The 22,407-nt window shown below is 42.3% G+C and overlaps 4 protein-coding genes across 4 annotated transcripts; 2 read left to right on the top strand and 2 right to left on the bottom strand.

Annotated features, from left to right (window-relative positions):
* Nucleotides 1-2,233: 2,233 nt before the first annotated feature.
* On the bottom strand, nt 2,234-8,355 carry creb3l4 (cAMP responsive element binding protein 3-like 4). Its single transcript, XM_026373039.1, has 10 exons — nt 8,173-8,355; nt 6,189-6,341; nt 5,603-5,876; nt 5,402-5,523; nt 5,223-5,312; nt 4,914-5,020; nt 4,566-4,634; nt 4,133-4,217; nt 3,661-3,754; nt 2,234-3,581 (listed from the first exon to the last, which is right to left on the bottom strand). Exons 2-10 carry the CDS (start codon nt 6,336-6,338, stop codon nt 3,280-3,282), a joined length of 1,293 nt encoding a protein of 430 aa, XP_026228824.1. The 5' UTR covers nt 6,339-6,341; nt 8,173-8,355; the 3' UTR covers nt 2,234-3,279.
* Nucleotides 8,356-9,468: 1,113 nt separating this feature from the next.
* Nucleotides 9,469-11,444, top strand: LOC113168929 (histidine N-acetyltransferase-like). Its single transcript, XM_026370005.1, has 4 exons — nt 9,469-9,503; nt 10,042-10,153; nt 10,307-10,531; nt 10,893-11,444. Exons 1-4 carry the CDS (start codon nt 9,469-9,471, stop codon nt 11,442-11,444), a joined length of 924 nt encoding a protein of 307 aa, XP_026225790.1.
* Nucleotides 11,445-12,257: 813 nt separating this feature from the next.
* Nucleotides 12,258-14,827, bottom strand: LOC113170608 (phospholipase A and acyltransferase 1-like). The gene is made up of 5 exons (XM_026372760.1): nt 14,726-14,827; nt 14,364-14,430; nt 13,905-14,046; nt 12,883-13,115; nt 12,258-12,392 (listed from the first exon to the last, which is right to left on the bottom strand). The coding sequence occupies exons 2-5, from the start codon at nt 14,412-14,414 to the stop codon at nt 12,276-12,278; spliced, it is 543 nt and encodes a 180-aa protein (XP_026228545.1). The 5' UTR covers nt 14,415-14,430; nt 14,726-14,827; the 3' UTR covers nt 12,258-12,275.
* A 4,134-nt stretch (nt 14,828-18,961) lies between these two features.
* Nucleotides 18,962-21,150, top strand: LOC113168806 (histidine N-acetyltransferase-like). Its single transcript, XM_026369818.1, has 4 exons — nt 18,962-19,131; nt 19,505-19,624; nt 19,700-19,924; nt 20,449-21,150. The coding sequence occupies exons 1-4, from the start codon at nt 19,066-19,068 to the stop codon at nt 21,004-21,006; spliced, it is 969 nt and encodes a 322-aa protein (XP_026225603.1). The 5' UTR covers nt 18,962-19,065; the 3' UTR covers nt 21,007-21,150.
* The last annotated feature ends 1,257 nt before the right edge of the window (nt 21,151-22,407 follow it).

Genomic DNA, 22,407 nt, shown 5'->3' with positions numbered 1-22,407 from the left:
TTATCCTGTAATAAGTGCTGCACATTTAAAAGAATGTTAAAACTGGAATTAGACAGAACTCAAACAGTCTTAATAACATATGTCCATGTTCACACTGTTAAACTAGAAACTAAAACTTCAGGCTCGAAGGACGAGGATAAAGGAAAGTTTGAACGACAGCAGTGAAGCAGAGCAGCAGGCTGATTGTGGTTTAAATGGTTTTTAAAGTGTTTATTAGACAGACTCGTGTCGCTCACGTCAAACTCAGTCAGTAATGAAAAGCAGACACACTGAGACATCATGAGATCGTGAAGCTGCTGCTGAAACTGACATGATGAACACAGTATTTGAAAAAAGCTCTAAAACCTGAACAGGACCGTTTGAGTCCTAAACAGACGCCAGCTTGAAAAACCGTAATTAAGTTTGTGTAGAGGCACAAGGACAAGGCAGCGTCAGTGATACGTTCTTCTTCCATCATTTTTTCTACTTGTGCAGTAAAAGACTAAGAAACATGAAGTGTTTCTACTTTATTTCAATTCAACCTCTAGGATCTAATGTTGTTTCACCTGTTACCTGAAAGTAGATTATAAGAAACTGAATTCTACCTATAAAAAGTCAAAACTTCATCAAATATTATTTGTGGTTCTACTCAGAACACGCTGTAGCTCGTAATGAACAGGAAACTGTTGCAGCTGCAGAACCGTCCACAACACATAGATGACAGTGGACCTCAGTATGTTCTCGTGTCAACCCACGTGTGGCAGTGATGCCACCTTGTGGTCAAACTGCTAAATGCTTAATAGAAGGTAATCTATTACTAAGAGTACTTAGCAATCGTACACTGTGTAGGAGCAGACCCACAGATGGCTCCGTGCTGTCAGCTCATTCAATTCAATTCTTCTTAGAGTACATTTACTTTAATATACTTTAAGTACATGTTTCTGATGGATCATTACTACAACAATAACTCACTGTGGTTAAAATGCAGTAAACCTGAGTCTAATGTTCCTGAATTAATAGAAATACATTATTTGTTGTATCTTTACTTTTTAATGCTGAACATCTTAAAATTGATCACAGCATTTCATCTCCAGGTTAAAATACGCTTGTTCTACTCTCAAAATTCAACGTTTTCCAACACAAAAGGTATCAGGAAGTATCCAGCACTGCGGATTTGGCTGCCATCAGAAATATAATAACCATGAGAGGTGTTTTTATATCTCACATTAAATAGATTTGAATACATTCATTATGGTGAAACCTATGGTTGCACTAGACTTGTGCAGCACTTGGTACTTAAATGTAAAGTGTTGATGGCAGCTTGTTAACTGAAGGCTTTGAGTTTGATAGATGTACTTCAAGGCAGCGTGTGAGGATGAGGTTTATACTCGTTCTCCTCCGTCTGCCCGGCTCAGCAGCAGCAGACAGTGATGTGGAGGTGAAGGTGCTCAGAGACCTGGTGGTGGAACAGAGAGCAGAACTGAACGCCCTGAGGACCAGGTTGACATCCACAAAGAGGGAGCTGCAAACACATATTTTTTATTGATAAGACATAAACTTCAATTATAATCATAATAAATAATAACATTTCTACTTACCCAGCTGGATTATCAAGTACAAACTCCAGTAAGAAATCCAGATTTTTCCCATGTGTGTCTCATTAATTGTTTCTGCAATTCAAAAATTAATTAGATAAATAAAAAGTCCTAAATACCAGCACTAAAATACACTTCAATACACTATCCAAACCAGTGTACACAAGACCATGTATTGAGTACACGCCACACGTGTACGTATTCTGACCGAGTCAACACAGACACGTCTTCGCAAACATTGGTCAGACTCAAACCCTGCGACGGCCACAGAAGGCAAAAAATAATTAACCGTGTCCACTGCTCCAGTCGAAGAAGTGTACCACTTCAGAACGTCATGGTGGGGACAGAAGAATGTTTCTGTCGAATCACAGAGACGAGCAGGTGAACATCAGAGGTTTCCCTCAGGAGGTGGAGGAGAGCTAACTCAGACACAAACAAGATATTGGAGCAGATTCATCGAGTGGGAACAAACCAAACATACAGTGTGACTGTACTGATGTGGAGGTAGACAGCTGCTAACAATAAAAAAATCAAGTTCATCTGAAGTCATTATTATTATTGTTATTATCATTTGTGTCATTTGGTTTTTGTCCTAAACAGAAACATGTAGTTCACTACGACAGGGGTGGCTGCATCAATCAAAGCATCACATCATACTGTTGGCTGCTGTACAAGGTTTTAATGTCAACTCAAACAGAAAACAAAGGAGAGCTGTGACATAAAGAGATAAGAGGTGTTCTCCCACTGATTTACTGTACAAACACAAAAACCTGGTGCGTCTGATGTCTACGATCAAAATGTTCCAACGGTTCATCCTGTTGATGAAACTAAATAAATATGTTTAATTCTATTCAAACAGGAAACAGTTAAAACCACACACACACACACACACACACTGCATTTTGAGTCTCAAAGTTTCCTCACCTTTAAAAAAGTCCACAGAGGCTGAGTTCAGTCCAACAGATCAGAAAACTGATTTATAAAAAACTCTCTGCTCTAAAAGAAATCAAACATATACACAGTATCTGATATTTACTGATCCACATGAGGCTGCGACCATTAACAGAGTTATTATTAGTGCTGAAGTGCAGCAGGGATTTTAGATTCGGAGGTTTGAACTGAGCTACCTGGAATCTCTGAGGGCTTCGTTACACCATGTGTGGAGTCCAGTATAAATCCATTTGTGATAATCCTTAATCAGAGACACTTGTACAAATCTGTTCTACTTTATTCATATGTTAATGCGTGGTTCAAGGTTCAAGGTCCACCTGAATCCAGGGGTTTCACTACACCACAAAGTGTCCTCCAGGTTTGGTTTCACTTCACACTTGGCCTGATAGGGTCATTAGGTGAAACAGAGGAAGGTGGGGTGTGCAGGTATTAATTTAATTCATCTTCTCTGTCCAATATGTGGACACCACTGTCCTCAAACGATTGTCCCTTGACGCAGGTGTGGAGGTGTTGCTCCAATTGCAGCAATTTTTCAAAGACAAGAGACAAAGTTGATGCTTCTAAGAGTTTTTAACCAGTTAAACTGATGTTTATTGTGATGAAAGGTCGTTATTTTAAAGTCTTAATGTAAGACTGGAGGAGACTTAGACTTGAGTCATTAGTGGACGAACTCATTAAAGGATTAAAGGATTATGTCTCTGTCCACAAGCTGAAGTCCAGTTAATGTGGCTGAAGGCATCATGAAGCCACCTGCCTACATCTCATCGGCATGACTTCCTTTTCCTGTTGAACTCAGACTGGGGTCCAGCGATTCAGTCTGCCCGGCAACAACAACTGAGCTGTTCCCTGATTGGCTCCCCCTTTGGATTATGCGTTCAAAGCTTGTAATTTCAGAGTTTTCTATTGGTTCCTGAGGGACCGCTGCGTCCCCTGGAGGTCCCGACAAACTGAGATCAGAGGACAACGACGAGGAGTCGGACTGAACCGCAGGACTGTCGAGCTCGTCGGATATGGGCTGGGAGGACGAGGCGTCTGTCAGGATGTTTCTGGAAATGACTAGAAAGACATTTAAAAATTTAGACTTCGTCTCAAAGCTGTGACAACACATCAAATGAAAACCTTGAGAAGCACCGACCTCCTGTGGGTCTGTAGTCGTCGTCTGCAGACAAGGTACGGCTGAACGGACTGAAACTGGGCATGATGATCAGACCCAGAGAGACCAGGATGATCTGAGGACACACACAAACACACTGTTCATCTCTTTGTTAAATGTTCAGAGTGACAAGCTGCTCATCAGCTTTTTCACCCAGGAAACAAACTAAATCACAAAGATTCAAGTTAAAACATGAACATGTGTGGATCTGCCAAATAAAACAAAAGTGAACAGAAAGCAGAACAACTGAAGCATGACACACGTCACCGGCTGCACGTGCATCAATACAGACACACAGTGATCTCTAATTCACAATATCACAACATACCTGGTTACTATACGTCACAGCATTTAGGAACACAACGAGGATTTCATAAAATGATAAATATAATTTTGATTAGAACCAGAATCGATAAAATCCACACCCACACATAGTATCCTGCATGTTTCTTACCAGTAAGCAGGTGCTGGTCTGGGCTCCTTTACTGACCGTCTGCTTGATCAGAGACTGTAGCTGTCGTAGCTGAGTCAGCAGAGACCTGAACAGCAGAACAACAGTTGAAAGACACTGTACCGTCTTTGTTCTTTACCTTTTTTTTTCCCTCGATGCACAGCCTGACATGAACCAAAGTTTTAAACCAGCGACATCAGTTTTTACAGCTGCTGCTCGTCACTGTGGATGAAGCTGCAACAAGAATACCACAGCGCCCTCTGCTGCTGGGAACAGCTAGCACAGCAGCGAGGTGTATTTTGACTTCTTCAGTGATTTCTTACAGGATACAAAGAAAACTGAACCTGAAGAGGTTTGTACAAAGTAAACTGTTCTTTGGATTCATAGATTCGAGTTGGTTTCATCAAACACTAATAATAAATGTGGTTGTTCGTACATGTTCCGTTTCTCCAGCTGCTCCACCGTCCTCTGCAGCTCCTTGTTCTGTGCTGAGCACGCTGCAGCCCTGTTAACACACCAACACAAACACACACAGAAGTATAAGTGTTACTGTCACCTGTGTCTCAGCAGATACAGTGGGTCAGTTTGTGCAAGAGTGTGTGAAAGAATAAACGAGAAACAAATGTTTGCCAAGTTACAGTATGAGACGAATCATTTATCATTTGTACACTGTCAGTTTCCTGAAGAAACACTGGGCCTCGTGTACGAACCAGTTTCATTCCTCAGTAACACCCTCGTTTGAGTCTAGTCAAGCTGTACTTTGGCAACAAGTCATGAAGCGTACCTGCTCTCCAGTCCGTCGATGTACTCCTTCCTCCTCCGGCGACTGTCCTGAGCAGACTGCTTGTTGCGAATTTTCCTCCGAACCTTCTTCAGGATTCTTTCTTCAGCCTGTAAATAAAGGTTAGTTCAAAATCAGCATCAGTCCTGATGCAGAAAATGTGATTCACTTCATCATGTCAAAAGAAAAGTGAACACCAGCTGGGATTCATATTTTTTTAAATAATAATTGTTACAAGATCAAAATCTCACAAAACTCTCATTTCAACTGTTCATTGGTGCTAAAGTCATGATCCTGTTTCAGCAAACCGACCTTCGTCAGAGGAAGGTTACTGGGCAGAGAAACTCCTTCCTGAGTCAGCAGCTTCTGCTCCTCCTCAGTCAGCCGGAGGTCCGGAGACAGCTGCAACAGTAGAAGGAGAATCGGTCCAGGTCAAACCTCGATCCCACATGAACAAAACATCTTCCGGACAGGTTTTAACAAAGTCTCACCAGGTCACTGTCAGGGCTGGGAGGGCTGACGACGCTTAAAGTGCCACTGAGAGCTGCAGAAACCACCGGCAGCTCGTTAACGATGCACGTGTCTGAAAAAAGCATCTGAGAGCTCCACTCATCTGCTCGGGAGAAGACACGGTGAAGAGTGAATTAAGCGTCACTACTAACATGTCCTAACATGCTTTCATTTAAACTCACCAAGCTCTATGGAGATGATGTTCTCTTGTCCAGGCTCAGCCTTCGCCGCCCCCAGACCACTGATGTCATAAACCACCTGGTAAACGGTGGCCGGCACCGGCTGCGTGGTCGCAGTAGTCGCTTCTGTCACCATGGTGACAGGAGTCTCAACGACAGGATCCTCAGAGATGCCGCTGTCGCTCTCTGATGAGGGGTCTGCAGGCGGGCCGCTGGGAAACACCTCGTTTGGGTTGACACCGTGGAGGACGTCCTCTGATTCGCTGTCATTCAGAGTCTGACACGTTATGGATAAAGGTTTTCAGTGAACACTTATTATCTTAACATTTGAATAAAAAGGTTAATGTGTCATTTTGTTGAACTAAATCTCACACCTCATCTACCTGTCTCCTATTATTTTGATCGTAAAGGAGGTTTTGCTGAGTAAGCAACAAACAACAGCAAAAACATTTTTCATCTGAAGTTGGTGCTTCAGACGTCTCTGTAGAGTCTTTCTTACTGGATCAATACAGACAGACTGATTTCAGATCAACTGTGACGTAACGTGTCCTGTACCACTGATCACAGACACAAAGGCTAGATCACTCACACAACTGGGGTCTACCACCCAGTCCTGCAGAGGTTTCTCTGAGCCGCTGAAGATGAGTTCAGGGCAGGAGAACGGAGCGTCGAGCTGCCAAGTGTCTGCTGCCACGACTCCATCACCCCCGAGAAACAGCTCGCTGCTCTCTGCATCCATCACCTGAAACACAAGAATCCAGATTAAAGACGTTCAGCACAGAACCAGAGAAGAAGAAAATAAGAACCTGCAGAAGGCAGAGTCCCTATAAAAACATTAATTATATTATATTATATTATATTATATATCCTCTATCTATCTATCTATCTATCTATCTATCTATCTATCTATAGATAGATAGATAGATAGATAGAGGATGAATCCAGATGATTTTGGTGATGAAATTCATGAATTCTTTTTTTTACTGACAGGCCTTCCTGTGAATTTGAATCCTGTTGAACACTTATTTTATGCTCTGACTGGTTCTTATGGTTTATTCTTCATAAAGCACTAGTTAAACTCTGATGTTATACTCTGATTTGGAAGGTTACGTTTATTCCTAATATCATTACTACTTTTATCTGCCGCTGCCACGACTGTGATGACATGTTCTACAGACATTCATTTTCCCCTCAGGATAAACTGTGATAACTGTGGGAATTCTCGGACATTTACTTTAGAGCCAACGTCAGGTCCAACTTTAACGAGCCCTGTCATTTGCCTTATGACCAAATGCTTGCAAAACTAATGACATCATCTAATCCACCGCGATACATGGTCACTGTGCCACAGAGAAGTTAAGATAATTAACCAGTGTAAACAGCGTTCATGTCATCAACACACAAGTTGTGATCACAACAAACTCTCTAAATGAAGCACTTTAGAATAAACTGAGGTTTAGACTAAGTTACTGTTACATAGAAGTAAATGTGTCTGATATCAGACCAGGTATAGGTGAGGTTAGAGAAAGTAAACAGTGCACAAAGCAAACAGCAGAATAACGAATCCGTCTGAAGATCAGGACAAAACCTTGTGACGCAACACAGGAGGAGGATATCCTGGTTGTTACACACCCACAAACACACACCTGGCCTCTGACAGTACCTGTCTGACAGACTAGAAACCTGATGAGCTGCTAAACAGGTTTCCAGTTTGTCCTCTCTGCCTTCAAACCTGAATTGTGGGTCACTGCAGCAACTAGGAGAAACTAAAGAACCGGGAAAATACAGTTTTAGATGAAGTGAGACGAAACAAGACACTAATGACAAACAAATCTCACTGGAGACACTTATCTCCATCTCATATTCCTATGTCCCCAAAGAAGAATCAGGAACCCCTGAAAACAGTGACAACAGTAAAAATGTTTACTCCATTTACCAATCCACAGAAAAATCCCTTGGTTCTAGCTTTTCCACTGCACTGATCTGAAGCAGTTTTACTTTCTGAACTGACTAGATTTACTGGTTCTTAGTGAAATCCTTTGTCTCCTGCACCACTGGCTGTCACACATTATGTCCACCCCCACATTTAACAGTTGGCAGTTGAATTACCTGAAGAAACACAATAAGATAAACCAAGATAAACCTTGATAAACCTTGATAAACCTTGATTCGTCCCACAGTGGGGAAACTTCAAACATGACACAAGCTGTGTGTGAAGAAGAGGCTGAAAATTCATCAACCACAAGACAAAAAGGGAGTTTGCTCTGTTTAATACCGATTCAGTCCAAAACTAAGAAATAAAACTAGAAATAAAAAGTTAAAGAGCATCAATTGTTAAAATAAGAATCATTTCAATGTCTACAGCTGTTTGTTAACAGCACAATTTGCACCAAGTTTTATTTCAGCTGTAAATAACTGATAGCTGTATTTGTTCAATGAAATTTCTTTTTCTTTTTCAGGAAATTCCCCAACTTTCAAGGAGCTCCATGCCCGTGTGCAGCGTGCTTTAACACTTTAATCTGTGTCTGTGTCTGTGTTCAGGCCTGATCTGCTCGTTTCCTGTAAACACTCACCGTAGAAAGGAGGTGGTTCCTGGTCAGAACCTCCGGTTCTTCATCACACAGCGGATCCTCAGCTGCTGCTGCTGCTGCTGCTGCTGCTGCAGGATCCAAACGCAGCTCCACGCTGTTTTCTTTACGTCCAGTCAGGAGAGTCCAGCTGGCACTGTGTGGAAAACACTCCACTTCCGCCTCCGCTTCTTCTTCTGCGTCTTCTTCTTCTTCTTCTCTGGCTTTGATGTGAGAACCAGCTGATATGCGCATTAGCGCCACCTGCTGGATCGGCGGCAGAAATACAAACTATAAATGAATAAATTAATTAATAATAAATTAAAACCAAACCAAAAAAGACACTTAAAGCTCTATAACATCAATGAATAGTATGTAATATAGTTTATATAAAAAAATCCTGTCTGCATGATGATTTCCCAGATTGGACATTTGAGAATCATCAGATGCAATTAAACCACCAGTATTTCCATGAAAGTATAGTTGAGACTACTGCATTTATTACAAAGAAATACTGTTATTTATTTGTAAACTAAGAAAAAAGAACAATTGAAGACACAAAACACATACATTTTACTGTGTGGTTTAAATAAAGTTGTAACAACGAATGTTCCCACAGCTCAAGACACTTCTACAGTAGCAAAGGTGCTGCTAAGGGACATGGTGTTCACAAAGGCCATCGTGGTTTGAAACAGACTCAATCCAGAGAACGTCAATGTTTGATGTCTCTGTGTTGTAATGATGTCTGCCAGCTATTTATTCACAGGTTGAAGCTGCACGGACAGTTCCAGCCACCGGAGCATGCAGAATTGGAACTGGACGCACAGAGAAACAACAGGAAGAAGAACTGGAAACAAAATGTGTTTCTATTGTTGACATTGTTTATTGTGTTGCTGGTGTTGTTAAATCAGGTCACGGTACAGAGACGGAGCAGAATGAAATCATTTTAGCCTCCACCAGCTGATCTAAACATAAAGTAAAGAAGGGTCACTTATTAAGATCATATTTAGATGAAGACTCTTCAAACTCACCTAACGCCTCAGAGACGGTTGATGTTCTTTAACCGTGACTCTGAGCAGCAGATTAAAGGTGTGTTCACTACAGTGTCTACGTTCATGAATGTATTCAGGTTTACAAAGGTAATAGCATGTTTAGCAGCTAGAAAGGAAACATTTCATTGAATGTGACCAGTGCCACCTGTTGTTAACTAAAACTAATACTCACCAAATTATTAATTGAACATTTCTTCATATGTTAATCCAAACATCCCAGTGCCTTTAAAAAGCAGCGTGAGCGGCTGCGATGATTCAAACACAGCCGTCTCCCCACGGTCATATGTCAGTGGAGCCCGGACAGTTCTTCACTTCCTCCCACTTGTATTCAGGGGTATAATGTTTGTTACACACTCACTATCTTGTGTTTCACTGTGTTTTCAGACTCTCATAACCTTTGGCCTTTCTTTGCAAGGAAACAAAGCTCATGAAGACAGTTTGGTCCATGGCTTATTGTTTCACCTCTCACCACAGTCCCTAACAAAAGAACCACACATTAAACACTAATCCTTCCATATAAATACAGTTCAAACATTAACCATGTACCAAAAACTGAACAACTTAAGCACAGTTACGGTTGTTTTAACGCGACCCTTTTAGGTTTTAATTTCTGCAGTCAATGAAAAACCTGCAGAGGGGAGAGTATTTAAAGGACAGAATCAGAATCACCTGTAGCTTCTGTCAGCTTCTCCTTTGGTTTCATTACCATCCGAGTCTGAGCGTCCAGAAACCTGCACTATCCCAGCACAAAGGAAAAGAACCTTCAGAGGCACAGAGGAGTCTTTGGGAGCGGACAGTAAAGGAGCTCAGACTGTGAGACCAGAATCTGCAGCAGAGACGACCGGAACAGGTGGGACTACATGGCAGCCAGCTTTCACTCCTGGCTGCAGGAGCCTGGACGCCTCGTCTTCATCGCTAAGATCAAGGACAGAGTGGTGAGAGCTGAAGACGTGTCCATGTTCCATCAGATATCATGTCTGTAGTTTACCTTTGATCACTGTTGGTTTTTACTGAACTTAAACCATAACTACATCAAGAGAAGAACAAAAACCTTCTGAGCCTAAACTCACTGGCGTGTTCACCTGTAGGTGGCGCTGGAGTCTGCGCTGCTGGTGGACGGTGGTGAGACAGTCGTGATTCAGGGTCTAAGGGTGGTACCTGATCTGAGAGGCCAAGGTGTCGCCGGTGCCCTTCATAAGCACCTGACTGACTACATCCGTCACCACCACCCAGAGGTCCGTACCGTCAGGCGGAGCCGAGGAGATCAGCCCTCAGCACAAACACTGACCAAGTACAGACTCACAGCTGAAGAGGTGAGTTTTCTTGTAACCAAACCAAAGTCACGGTATGTTTCCTTCCAGTGCTTCTCACCACACTACTGCCTTCATCCTTGAGGCCTGACAAATGTGCTGAATGCCTGTCTTTCCTCTGTAGCTGATATTTTATTGTTGTAATACTGTTGTTTCCACACCTCTACACTTACTGTGCCTCCTGCATCTTCAGGGATGTTGAACACAAACTGGCCTTTGTGTTTGTGTGTCAGTGTACTAAATTAATAATGTGGCTCCACAACACCACCAGTAGTCAAAAAGCTTCACAGGGTTCCTCCAAGTAAAGAAACAATCTGCCAACTCAGAACTGAACTCCTGATCTCGACTGTGTCGCCCTCTTCAGGCCATCGTGTCTCTGTGCTGTGAGTCAACCAACCTCGGCCCCTTCATCACTGAGCTTCGATCCAAACTCCTTGTTCAGACCAACTCTCGTGGCCCAGTGACTCTGAACCAGCAGCAGGCAGACGCCCTGATCCTGACCGACCACGTGGTTTCCAACTTGCTGCCTGGTCAAACTATGATCAACAACTGGGAGCCTCTGAAGCCCATGGAGGCCAACCTGGAGGTGCTGCACCGAAGGAACCTGATGTGGATTGCAGACCGTGAGGTTGAGCCCACTGCAGTCAGCCTGTGCACTCCACCACACGGCCTCCAGTACCGTCAAGACGCTCTGCGCATCAACATAAACATCTTTGGTCAAAGTTTGCCTTCAGTGTGTTCTGTGTTCCTGGCTCAGCTTGAAGCTCTGCTGCCGAGTCTCCACGGTTACCTGATCTTCCTCATCTTTGTGCACCCTGAGCTTTGGCCGGGGTTACGCCAGTTCTGCCAGAACAAGGCCGGCGTCTCCTTTTTCAAGGACTACTGGGAGGTCGTCTTTCTGGAGGCAGACTTCTGATTGACCTCAGTTTTACCACTAGTTCACAGTAGAACCTCAGAGAATACTGGAACGATTTGCTGCTTGTAAGTTTATGAGTAAAACCACAAGTGTTTGTGAGTCTTTGTTAACAAAAACCAAACTGCAGAATAGTCTGAAGATGACGAAGATGACTCAAGGAGTTCAAGATTTCAATAAAGTCTGACTTAAAATAATCCTTTTATGTCTTAGTTGTATGCAATACATTGAGATAATAATTGTTCTTAATATGATAATTATATGCGTTGGTGAAATATACAAACACAAATACATTTGCTGAAATATTGTTTCCACTTGTCTTGATTATGGTTTTAAGTCATTTGAATCGTTGTTGTTCAGGTTCATATTGGTGTGAGCAGACAAACCATTACTGTGTTCGCTGTTGCTCTAACATGCAGCAGGAGGAGTTCAGTGAACTGACAGTGAATTATAGCATCAGTCGAACTCTGAAAATTAAAAAGAACAAATAAAAGCTAAAGCTAAGCTATAAACGCGGCCTGGTGGCTCAGTGGGTAGATCATCTGCTTTGAATGCAGAAGGTTCACAGACACCAGGTGTGTCCTTGAGCGAGACACTCCACACTAGCTCCCCGGGCGCTGTATGTAGCTGCCCACTGCTCCCCCCAGGGGGATGGGTTAAATGCAGACGACCAATTTCATCTGTAACATGTAAAAATGTGACAAATGACAATAAAGGCTTCTTCTTTTTCTAAACAAAAAACTAAAACGATGAGACAGTTCTTGCTCAGTTTTTTTTTTATTTCGTAGAGGACAAAGAAAAACGAGAGCAGGAAAAGCTGATTGGATGTTGGGTCTATTTGCCTGTAATGGAACACAGCACTCTGCAGGGAAAGCCTGTGTAGTCCGGTGTTAGTACCACATTGCGTTTTCCTCTGATCAAGTTCCACAGTCTTCCAGCTATTGTGCCATGCTGTCATGAACAAAACAAATCAAGTTCAATCTGATCTTACTGTTGGACAAACAGAAGCAAAATAATAATAATATAATAATATAATATAATTAATATGTGACTCTTTGTTACAATCACAGGTCTGTGTGTTATTTCACCACCACTTTCTGGATTCTGAAGATTTTCTCTGACCTCCTGTTTTCATATGAGCCTAAAATTTACTCTCCAAAGCTTTTATTGGTCCTTAAACTCATTTTTACAGCGACACCACACTAATAGCCTCACTTTTATCAAACAGTTTTTCATCAATCAGTATGTTTACATGCACTCAGGTCGCCAGGTTCTCGAGGAAGCTGATGTCTTGTTTCCAATTCTCTGAAAAACCTGGTTTCTGTGTCACCTGGTTCCTTAAGCCCATGTAAACACAGTCAATGAAAGGACTCGAGCTGTCACCTTAAAAACTGTTCATGTGTTTAATGATGAGCTGTGGGATGTTTCATCTGCCACATACCTGCTTTGATATTTCCTTCCCGTAGCGCACAAACGTAGCCAGGTGTTCACAGTTGTTTGTGAAGAGGCTGTACAGTTTACAGAACTTCTCCTTCATCATTTTTTTGATCCGTTGAAGTATTGCATTGTGTTTTATGAAGGGTCTTTCAGTGTCGTCCAGGTAGTTTTCTTTATGGGTTTGTCCGTTGCTGGCTTTACTCTCTTCGCTGAGTTTTCCAAATTTGCACGAAGCTCCTGTGATTATGGGGAAAAAAAAAGAACTTACAAAATGTTAATTCGATGACAAACCCAAAAAGTGTTCCCTACTCATTTGCTGGACTTAGATTCAGGTTTGTGCTCTAGCTTCTTGAACTCATTCTTTCATCAGGATCACATTAGCCCAGCTCTAACCCTGGTCATGTCTGCCATGTGAATGTCTAACTGCACTTACAAGAATAAAGGCAACCACAGGGTTTCAGTGTCTTTCCAAGAACACCTCCACATGTAACCAGCAGGAGCAGGGAAATGAAGCACTGGCCACCTGAATTACTGTCACACCTGTGTTTCCACCTCCCTCCAGCTCATGTTAATTTAACCTGGTTTATTTTAGTGGCCAGTTCAGGTTCTTTTGAGCATTTCTGGGTGGTAACAATATTATTTAGACTTAGATTTATGAATTTATTGAACCTTTACTTTAGTTGCATTTAGGTTCTTGAACTTGACACAAATAGTGACATCACTTAAAACTAAGTAGAATATATATTTCTATATATATTCCATATAAAAGATGCACAGATCTGATGTTTCCATATAAATCTGGAAATAATAATGAAGTTTGAGGATTTAGAAACACATTTAGACACTAGACTAAGAAAAGAAATGTGTTTCCAATGCTCAAACTCTCTTCTACGGGGTTACATGAAAAGATCACACAGTTTCACTGTGCTCTCAGCGTTTTGGATCCATTGTTCTCTTCACTTTTGTCACACTAATGTGATTTACTTGGGTGCATGGTGCCTGTTTTAATTGTTTACCTACACCTACGTGTTCGGTGAAATATGTCCTGACCAGGTTCTTTGCCTGGGATAGTTTCATTCCCAACATAAATAGCATAGTGGCTGTAGAGTGTTGGTCCACAACCGCAGATCTTTTTACGTGGGAAAGCAATGATGTCTCCAAACTGGTACTGTGGATGGAAGAAAACATAGATTCACTGCAAAACACCAAACTACAACTAGCAAATGACAGAAGAAGTGATGGGATGACTACTATTCAGGTCTTCTAAAGTTGTTATTATTATTAGGTTGAAGGGAGTAGCTTAATGATATCACTATCGTAATGATCTTTGGTGAGAGGCTTAGGTTAAGTTCGCAGGACACTGGATGAGGAGGAGCTGTGTTCCCTGGGTGTTACTGGATGGTTGCAAGTTATTTTACCATTATTTAAACAGAAATATAAATTATCACATTAATACATGTATAAATATTTGTATGAAACACTTACTGCTTCACACATGAAGGAATTCATCATGAGGAATAAGATCAGCTTCTTCATGTTCGAGAGTTGAAAGCTGGTGAGATGAAGAAGTGTTCATGACAAGTTATTCTTTAATTAGCCAACATGCCAACCCACCATTTTAAGACAGCACACCTGTAAGTTGAAAACCTCAGCCACAGTTTCACACCTGTGCATCCAAACTATATGTATAACAAACTCTTTAACCTGTAATCTAAGCTCACATGCATCAAGACCATCAAGTGGTTCAGGAGTCGTTTCTATAAGTCTGGGATGAATCTTGATTTAGTAGAAGACCGTGACTGCAGCTTTCTTCTCAAAGCTCCTAGCTAATTGAAGGTTGGTCTTACCTTGACTGTTTCCTAGAAGAGAGGTCACACAGGAGAAAAGAAGCAACAAGCACAGCTGTCTCTGAAGAGAGGACACCCACTTATAAGATGAGCAGAGTCTGGTGACCAGAAGGACAGTAAAGCTGCAGTTACGTGCACCTTTATATGTCCCTTTTCACAGGAAACAGTGCTTATAGCAGGTCTGCAAAGGTCCCTGGTCAAAACTTGAATTCTATATTTGGTCAAAAGTAAAGTTTCTCCAATCAGAAAGCATTGCCAGGATCACATGTCTGAGTTTTTCTACTTTCTATAGAATGTGTTCTGACACGTGTTACAAACAGGGCACAAGACACAAATTTACATTTTCATGCTTCATATATTACTCTGTCATCCTCTGTTTGTTAACTTCCTGTCTTCTACAAAGGTTGAAGCAAATTTTGGTCAACTGGATTCTAGAGATAACAGCTCCAGGCCGAGGATACCTGCAGAAAAGTACAGAGAGAGGGAGACAGAGAGGAGGAAACACAACTACAGGAGAGAGAAGACACAAAGTTAATGACATGAAATGGTAGAATTTGAATGGATAGAGGAGAAAGGAGAGAGGAGAGGAGGTCAGTTTATCAGTAGAGGTCCCCCAGCAGACTAACCTATATCAGCAGAACTAAGAGATGGTTCAGAGTCACCTGATCCATCTCTAACTATAAGCTTTATAAAAAAGGAAAGTTTTAAGTCTAGTCTTAAATGTAGAGAGGGTGTCTGCCTCCAGAACCTGAACTGGGAGCTGGTTCCACAGGAGAGGGGCTTGGTAGCTAAAGGCTCTGCCTCCCATTCTACATTTGGAAACTCTAGGAACCACAAGTAAACCTGCAGCCTGAGAACATAGAGTTCTGCTTGGAAGATATGGAACTATGAGTTCTTTAAGATAAGATGGAGCCTGATTATTAAGAGATTTATAAGTTAGGAGAAGAATTTTAAATTCAATTCTGGATTTTACAGGGAGCCAATGGAGAGAAGCTAACGTTGGAGAAATATGATCTCTCTTACTAATTCCAGTCAGAACTCTGGCTGCAGCATTTTGGATTAACTGGAGGCTCTTTAATGAGTTATTGGGACAACCCTATTAATAATGAATTACAATAGTCCAGTCTGGAAGTAACAAATGCATGGACTAGTTTTTCACCCAGACCAAAAAGCCACTGGAGGGGTCAAACATTGAGGCCTGTACCATGCTCTTACACAACAAGAACAGAAAATGATGAAGGATGACTCATTTGCTTATCACTTTTTCACAGGCCAGTGCTGATCTGCAGAGATCAAATCTACGGATCATTTGTTGCACCACTGAACACATTCATCTCTGTAATGAGAGATTTCTGCACCATAGTCCTGCTTTAAAATCCCTCCATATGTAATTCTTACATAAAAAGGTTTCACCTTACACCAAGCTAAAAATCCCTCCTAACTCCCTCGTCCTTAACTGCGGCCTTCCTGGCAGATGTGTGACGTGGTCTTGATCATTTAGACAGTTCGATAAAACAGCAGCATGATGAATTCAAGATTGATTATTTTATTAATTCCCTTGGCTCTCCCTGTGTCCAACTGGTCTGTGGTTCTACTGGGTTTTCTATAACTTTATGACTTGTTCCTACATTTGTCTGAGATGAGAACTCCCGCCAACTCTTTTCATAACTTTTGCTGGTGGTGGCTAATTTGTGGTCGTAGCAACAGACTGGCTTTAGACAGAACAAGATACTTGAGTAATGAAACATTTTACCAAGTAAAACACTGATCGTCATAAAAAAGAGGAAGATGTGGCATTATTTTAATTTGTGGGAACCAGTATGTCTAGAAGAGGTATAGGTTTCGTCTGTGTTCAGATGACAAGTCATAAATACTTATGCAATAAAAGAAGAAAAGAGAACTGGGTTCAGTCAATGTATAAAGTGAAGTCTGCCAGTTTGAGGAAGTTACAGACAAAAAGATTAAGATTAAAATTCAGTGACTATAATATGAACAAAATGTATTTCTTTATTGTTTATCCTCTACAAATGTAAAATATTGAATTTTGCAGACATCATGTAAAATGGAAAAAAAAAGGTAGTTTCTAAGAAATGATGTAACCAGCAATAACTTGTATGAAGATTAGAGTTCCACAGGGATCTGTGCTTGGACCGATTCTTTTCACTTTATATATGTCCCCTTTAGGCAGTATTATTAGGAAACACTCTATAAATTTCCATATAACAATGGACATTTATGCAGATGATACCCAGCTATACTTATCTATGAAACCAGGAGAAACTAATCAATTAGTCAAACTTCAAGCTGCTTAAAAGACATAAAGGCCTGGATGTCCTCCAATTTCCTTCTCCTAAATTCAGACAGAGGTTATTTTATTTGGGCCTAAAAATCTCAGAGACACTATGTCTAATCACCATTGATGACTTAGTACTGGCCTCAAGTAATACTGTAAGAAACCTCGGAGTTATCTTTGATCAGGATATCTCCTTCACTTCATACATCAAAGAAATCTCTAGAACTGCCTTTTTTCACCTGAGAAACATTAAAGTTAAAATTAGGAGCATCCTGTCCCAAAGTGATGCAGAAAAACTAGTTCATGCATTTGTTACTTCCAGACTGGACTATTCTTCTTCTTCTCTTTCGGCTTTTCCCATCAGGGGTCGCCACAGCGAATCATCCTTTTCCACCTAACTCTATCATGAACATCTTCTACCCTAACACTAGCCAACCTCATGTCCTCTGTTAAGACATCCATATATCTCCTCCTTGGTCGTCCTCTTGCCCTCCTGCCTGGCAGCTCCATCTCCAACATCCTTCTACCAATATACTCACTATCCCTCCTCTGAACATGTCCGAACCATCTCAGTCTGGCCTCTCTGACTTTGTCGCTAACACAGGCAACGTGAGCCGTCCCTCTGATGTACTCGTTCCTTATTCTGTCTAACCTGGTCACTCCTAAGGAGAACCTCAACATCTTCATCTCTGCTACCTCCATCTCAGCCTCTTGTCTCTGTCTCACTGCTACCGTCTCTAACCCATAGAGCAGAGCTGGTCTCACCACTGTCTTGTACACCTTTCCTTTGAGTCTTGCTGACACTCTTCTGTCACACAACACTCCTGACACTTTCCTCCACCCGCTCCAACCTGCCTGCACTCGCCTCTTCACCTCTTTTCCACACTCCCCATCACACTGAACTGTTGACCCCAAGTACTTAAACTCCTGCACCTTCTTCACCTCAGCCCCCTGTAACCTAACGCTTCTACCTGGATCCCTCTCGTTCAGACACATGTATTCTGTCTTACTACGACTGGCTTTCATGCCTCTTCTTTCCAGAGCAAACCTCCACCTTTCCAGCTGTTGAAAGTCTTGTGGATGATTCGCATGGTTATTTTTGGCCATTTTTACGCCGGATGCCCTTCCTGACGCAACCCTCTCTATTTATCCGGGCTTGGGACCGGCACAGAAGTAACTGGCTTGCAACCCCTGTGGCTAGATTCCAGACTGGACTATTGTAATTCATTATTAATAGTTTGTCCCAATAATTTCCTTGTTAGGAAAATGGATGGAGTTTTGTGTGTCTCTGATGTTCTCTCTACATGTCTTAGGCTCTTATGCTCATTCCTCCCACAAAATGTAACATCAGGTGTTATCTGGACGTTGGATCGTGGCAGCTGGACTGTCTGTGGATAGTTGGAGGTGGATGAATAGTGAAACCTGACAAGAGAGAAGTCCCGTTACCGTGACTCAACTTCCAGAAAACTGCACCTGGACTGAGAATTTTCACCCAAACCCATTGTTGTCCAGCAGGTGTCACCATTAGGACTTCATTGTGTTTTCATTTAAAATGTGAACCGTTCTGCAGACCTGATTGAGACTGGTGCTGTTCAGCACAAACACAGGTCACCTTTAAGACGTCCTTCAGACTGTAGTTCAATCTTCTCACCAGCCTGAGTCTGACTGGTAACTAATAGAAAACCAGCTGAGGAATGTGTTTTTAAAGGGGTCGTTCACAGTCACTCGTCTGTTCAGGGTCGTCTTCATGTGTTAAAACAGCTTCATGTGTTCAAATTGTGTAAATGTGTAAATCCACAGTTTAAAAGACACATTTAAATGTTGGTGAAAACTGATTTACATAAAGGAAAGCAGTAGATTTTAAGTCTCTTCTGTCTGAGACACTTTTGTTGTGGGTTTTGAACGCAGCTCAGAATTTACTTCCCTCTTTTCCTGAACTGGAGTGTTCTGCACAGTGACAAAGAAACACACGAGGAACCTTTAGAGCAGAGAGGATCTAAAGAGTTCAACACAAACCAACCCGACAGGGTCTGTGAGCAGGTTCTGGATGTCTGCAGCCGGAGACGTCTGTGATGTGGAGTACAGTTTGGCAGAGGAGCAGGACTTCCAGCAGGTCTCAACTTATACTAAATACATTAAACTAAACCACCAAACTGTCTCAGTGGATTTGAGAAATTTCACAATATTTCCCAGAACAAATGTAGAAAACTGCCTCCCACCTCTATTAGTGTATTAATGTGCAGACACAGCACTGTTCTCAGACTAGGTGTTAATATGTCAGCTGTTACCATGGTGACATGTTGGCACAGTCTGAAATGTCCTCTGGGAATTCCTGAAGACGAAGTCCTTTTCTTTTCTAACTCACCAACATCATGTCTTTCCTTTCAAAGTGAGCAGACAGGAGCTGGTGCCACCCTCAGAATAAACTAAAGTGTCTTTGAGCTGAAGCTGCTGTGCTGACACGTGTCAGTGTGTCTGTGATGCAGGTCCTGAACATCTGCAGCAGCGAGGCCTTCGATGGGTTGGACTACATGGCTGTTACCTTCCACCGCTGGCTGCAGGAGCCTGGACGCCTCGTCTTCCTCGCTAGGATGAACGACAGGGTGGTGAGAACTGTTCAATATATTCAATTTCAAATGTATCAGGTTTTAAAGCTCACCTGTGTCTGTGTTCACCTGTAGGTGGCGCTGGAGTCTGCGCTGCTGGTGGACGGAGGTCAGACTGCAGTGTTTCAGGGTCTCAGGGTGGTACCTGATCTGAGAGGACGCGGCATCGCTGGCGCCCTCCAGAAGCACGTGACTGACTACCTCCATCGTCATTACCCACAAGTCTCTGCTGTGAGGTTGAGCCGAGGAGTTCAGCCTCCACCACGAACACTGTCCAAGTACAGACTGGTAGCTAAAGAGGTGAGTCGTGGGGGGACTCCTCTTTATTATTCATACATGTGAAAACAGACCTGACTCCTGTCACTCATAATAATGAACCCATAAAGATTCATCAGATGACTCAAAGCAGCTTTTAGCTCATCTTTTGGTGTTCAGGTCTGCAACTGAACCTTTTGGTTGTCGAACAGGTTTTAGAGAAAAATCTCACCGTCCACTTCCTGCTCAGCAGCAAACAGTAGCTGGAGAACATGACGGAGCGTTTAGCAGCTGAACAAACAGATGTTCACCTCAGGAGCTGGTAGAGACGAAACCTGAGGTCAAAGAGAGGACGTGTTGGATTTATTTTCATTAGCAAACACAAAAAACAGCTCAAATGTTGCTTTGTATCTGCAGAAAGATTGAATAGGCAGCAGTTCTCTTTAAGTTCTGATCATGTCAGTGTCCAAAGATCATAATGGAGTTAAAGTTGGGGTTAAGTTAAGATCTGAATAAGTAACTAAGCCACAAATCGGATCTTCTAACTCAGACTGAGGTTTTCTCTGCAGGCCATTGTGTCTCTGTGCTGTGAGGCAGTCAACCTCAGAGCATTTGTTGCTGAACTTCGTACCAGACTCCAGAGCCAGGCTCAGTCCCACTCCTACCACACAGTGACTCTGAACCAGCAGCAGGTCGAGACTCTGATCCTGACCGACCACGTGGTTTCCAATCTGCTGCCTGGAAAAACCATCATCAATGACTGGGAGCCTCTGAAGCCCATGGAGCCCAACCTGGAGGTGCTGCGCCGCAGAGGACTGACGTGGATCGTAGATCGGGAGTTGGAACCCTCTGCCGTCAGTCTGTGCACCACACCGTACCCCGTCCCCTACCGCCATGATGCTGTGCACTTTAACATCAACATCTTCAGCCGCAGTGTGGCTTCAGTGTGTTCTGTGTTCCTGGCTCAGCTTGAAGCTCTGCTGCCAAGTCTCCACGGTTACCTGATCTTCCACACGTATGTGGACCCTGAGCTTTGGCCGGGGTTACACCAGTTCTGCCAGAACAAGGCCAACGTCTGCTTTTTTAAGGACTATTGGGAGGAGGTTATCCTGGAGATGGACCTCTGAACTGCCTCAGCATTACTACATTACTGCTTCTTCACATTAGAGACAGAGAAGTGTCTGTGAAGGGATGATTACAGAATATGCTGCACCACGATGGATGTGAAATAAAATAAATAATAAATAAATAAAATAATCTAGATCGAAGCTCTGTTGAGCTCACCAGTGCTTTATTTCTTTCTTTTTAAGAATTTATCCAACTGTTCATTTTGCCACTTCTTGTCAGTCAGTTGTCCAAATAAATAAAATTAACTGTTTATCTTTTAACAAAGATAATCAATTTCTTCAGATGTAGAGCAGTCGTCTGTGGACTCCAGGGTGAGTGGTTCGATTCCCAGTTCCTCTTGGAAACTTGCAACCCTGGCAGCTGTCCAACCGCAATTTCCCAGAGGGATCAATAAAGTATTCATTATTATTATTATTAGAATGTGGGGTTGTTAGTACTACTAACTACTACTACTGCTGCCCATCAGGTAACACCCTCCCACAGTATGTATCACCCTCCTACATAAAGTCAAGCAGACAGCGAGCTACAGTTCCACAGGTTGTGCTAGTTAATTCCATATTTCTGATGCCGCTCATGGTGGAAGGATGCTCGAGGTTTGTAGAAATATTATGATGTGTTCAACATTAGACGTATCAAACACAAACTTAATGTATTCTCATCATTTCTAATAATGACACTATATAATGGCACTTTGTGATATCTTTGCTTCTTATACATTTGAAGTGGTGTGAATGTGAACCTCACTGTAAACTACGGTCTAATTTTCATTTCTGCAGCTGTCAATCAACTAATAATTAACTTTGCAAATTTGCAGACTATTTCCTCAATGAATAATTTGTTCTATAAAATGTAATAGAACAGTGAAAATATGTGGTTTATGTCACGAGCTGGATGAAGGACTCCATGGCCAGAGATCAGACAGGACAGAACCGAGTAGTCAATCTTTATTTGCAATGACAGAACAACAGTAAATCAGTGAATGCACAGTCACTAGATGGGAGGAGATGAGGTAGGGTGAGTATGGTGGTCTGGTTGGCAACCGGAAGTGACGTCACGACCAAGCTGGCCAACCAACGGCGAGCACATGGAACAAAATGGAGGACAATGGAGGTGGTGAATGGTGGCAACTGAAATCTGGTGGAGAGTGTCCAGGAGTATCACAGAAGCACGATGACAGTCACAGAATGTGACGAAAACCAATGTCCAAAACACAGTGGGAAACCAAGGGGAATCAAGGTCATACACAAATAGGCAGTTCAGAGATAAATCCGACAGGCAAAATCCACAACAGTGAGACAATCCAGGTCGAAACACAGGGAGATCCAAACAGAAACAGAGCAGGGAAGGGAACAACGAGGGAGAGAACAGACCAGAGGGAAAACTCACTGGACCAGAGGGGT

This window comes from Anabas testudineus, chromosome 16 (assembly GCF_900324465.2).
Source record: "Anabas testudineus chromosome 16, fAnaTes1.2, whole genome shotgun sequence".
Taxonomy (NCBI): Eukaryota; Metazoa; Chordata; class Actinopteri; order Anabantiformes; family Anabantidae; genus Anabas; species Anabas testudineus.
This window is presented reverse-complemented; position numbering and strand designations above follow the sequence as displayed.

Bases quoted from the DNA above. Each gene is read 5' to 3' on its own strand.
- creb3l4 (XM_026373039.1), bottom strand. From the start codon at position 6,338: ATGGATGCAGAGAGCAGCGAGCTGTTTCTCGGGGGTGATGGAGTCGTG. The intron at 5,313-5,401 runs GTGAGACTTTGT...CTACTGTTGCAG, and splicing joins CCAGCCCTGACAGTGACCTG to CTGTCTCCGGACCTCCGGCT. The intron at 4,635-4,913 runs GTACGCTTCATG...GTGTGTTAACAG, and splicing joins ATCGACGGACTGGAGAGCAG to GGCTGCAGCGTGCTCAGCAC.
- LOC113168929 (XM_026370005.1), top strand. From the start codon at position 9,469: ATGATTCAAACACAGCCGTCTCCCCACGGTCATAT. The intron at 9,504-10,041 runs GTCAGTGGAGCC...CTGTGAGACCAG, and splicing joins CCGTCTCCCCACGGTCATAT to AATCTGCAGCAGAGACGACC. The intron at 10,154-10,306 runs GTGAGAGCTGAA...GTTCACCTGTAG, and splicing joins CTAAGATCAAGGACAGAGTG to GTGGCGCTGGAGTCTGCGCT.
- LOC113170608 (XM_026372760.1), bottom strand. From the start codon at position 14,414: ATGAAGAAGCTGATCTTATTCCTCATGATGAATTCCTTCATGTGTGAA. The intron at 13,116-13,904 runs GTAGGTGTAGGT...CCATAATCACAG, and splicing joins GGACATATTTCACCGAACAC to GAGCTTCGTGCAAATTTGGA. The intron at 12,393-12,882 runs GTATGTGGCAGA...TGTTCATGACAG, and splicing joins GGAAGGAAATATCAAAGCAG to CATGGCACAATAGCTGGAAG.
- LOC113168806 (XM_026369818.1), top strand. From the start codon at position 19,066: ATGTCTGCAGCCGGAGACGTCTGTGATGTGGAGTACAGTTTGGCAGAG. The intron at 19,625-19,699 runs GTGAGAACTGTT...GTTCACCTGTAG, and splicing joins CTAGGATGAACGACAGGGTG to GTGGCGCTGGAGTCTGCGCT. The intron at 19,925-20,448 runs GTGAGTCGTGGG...TTTTCTCTGCAG, and splicing joins ACAGACTGGTAGCTAAAGAG to GCCATTGTGTCTCTGTGCTG.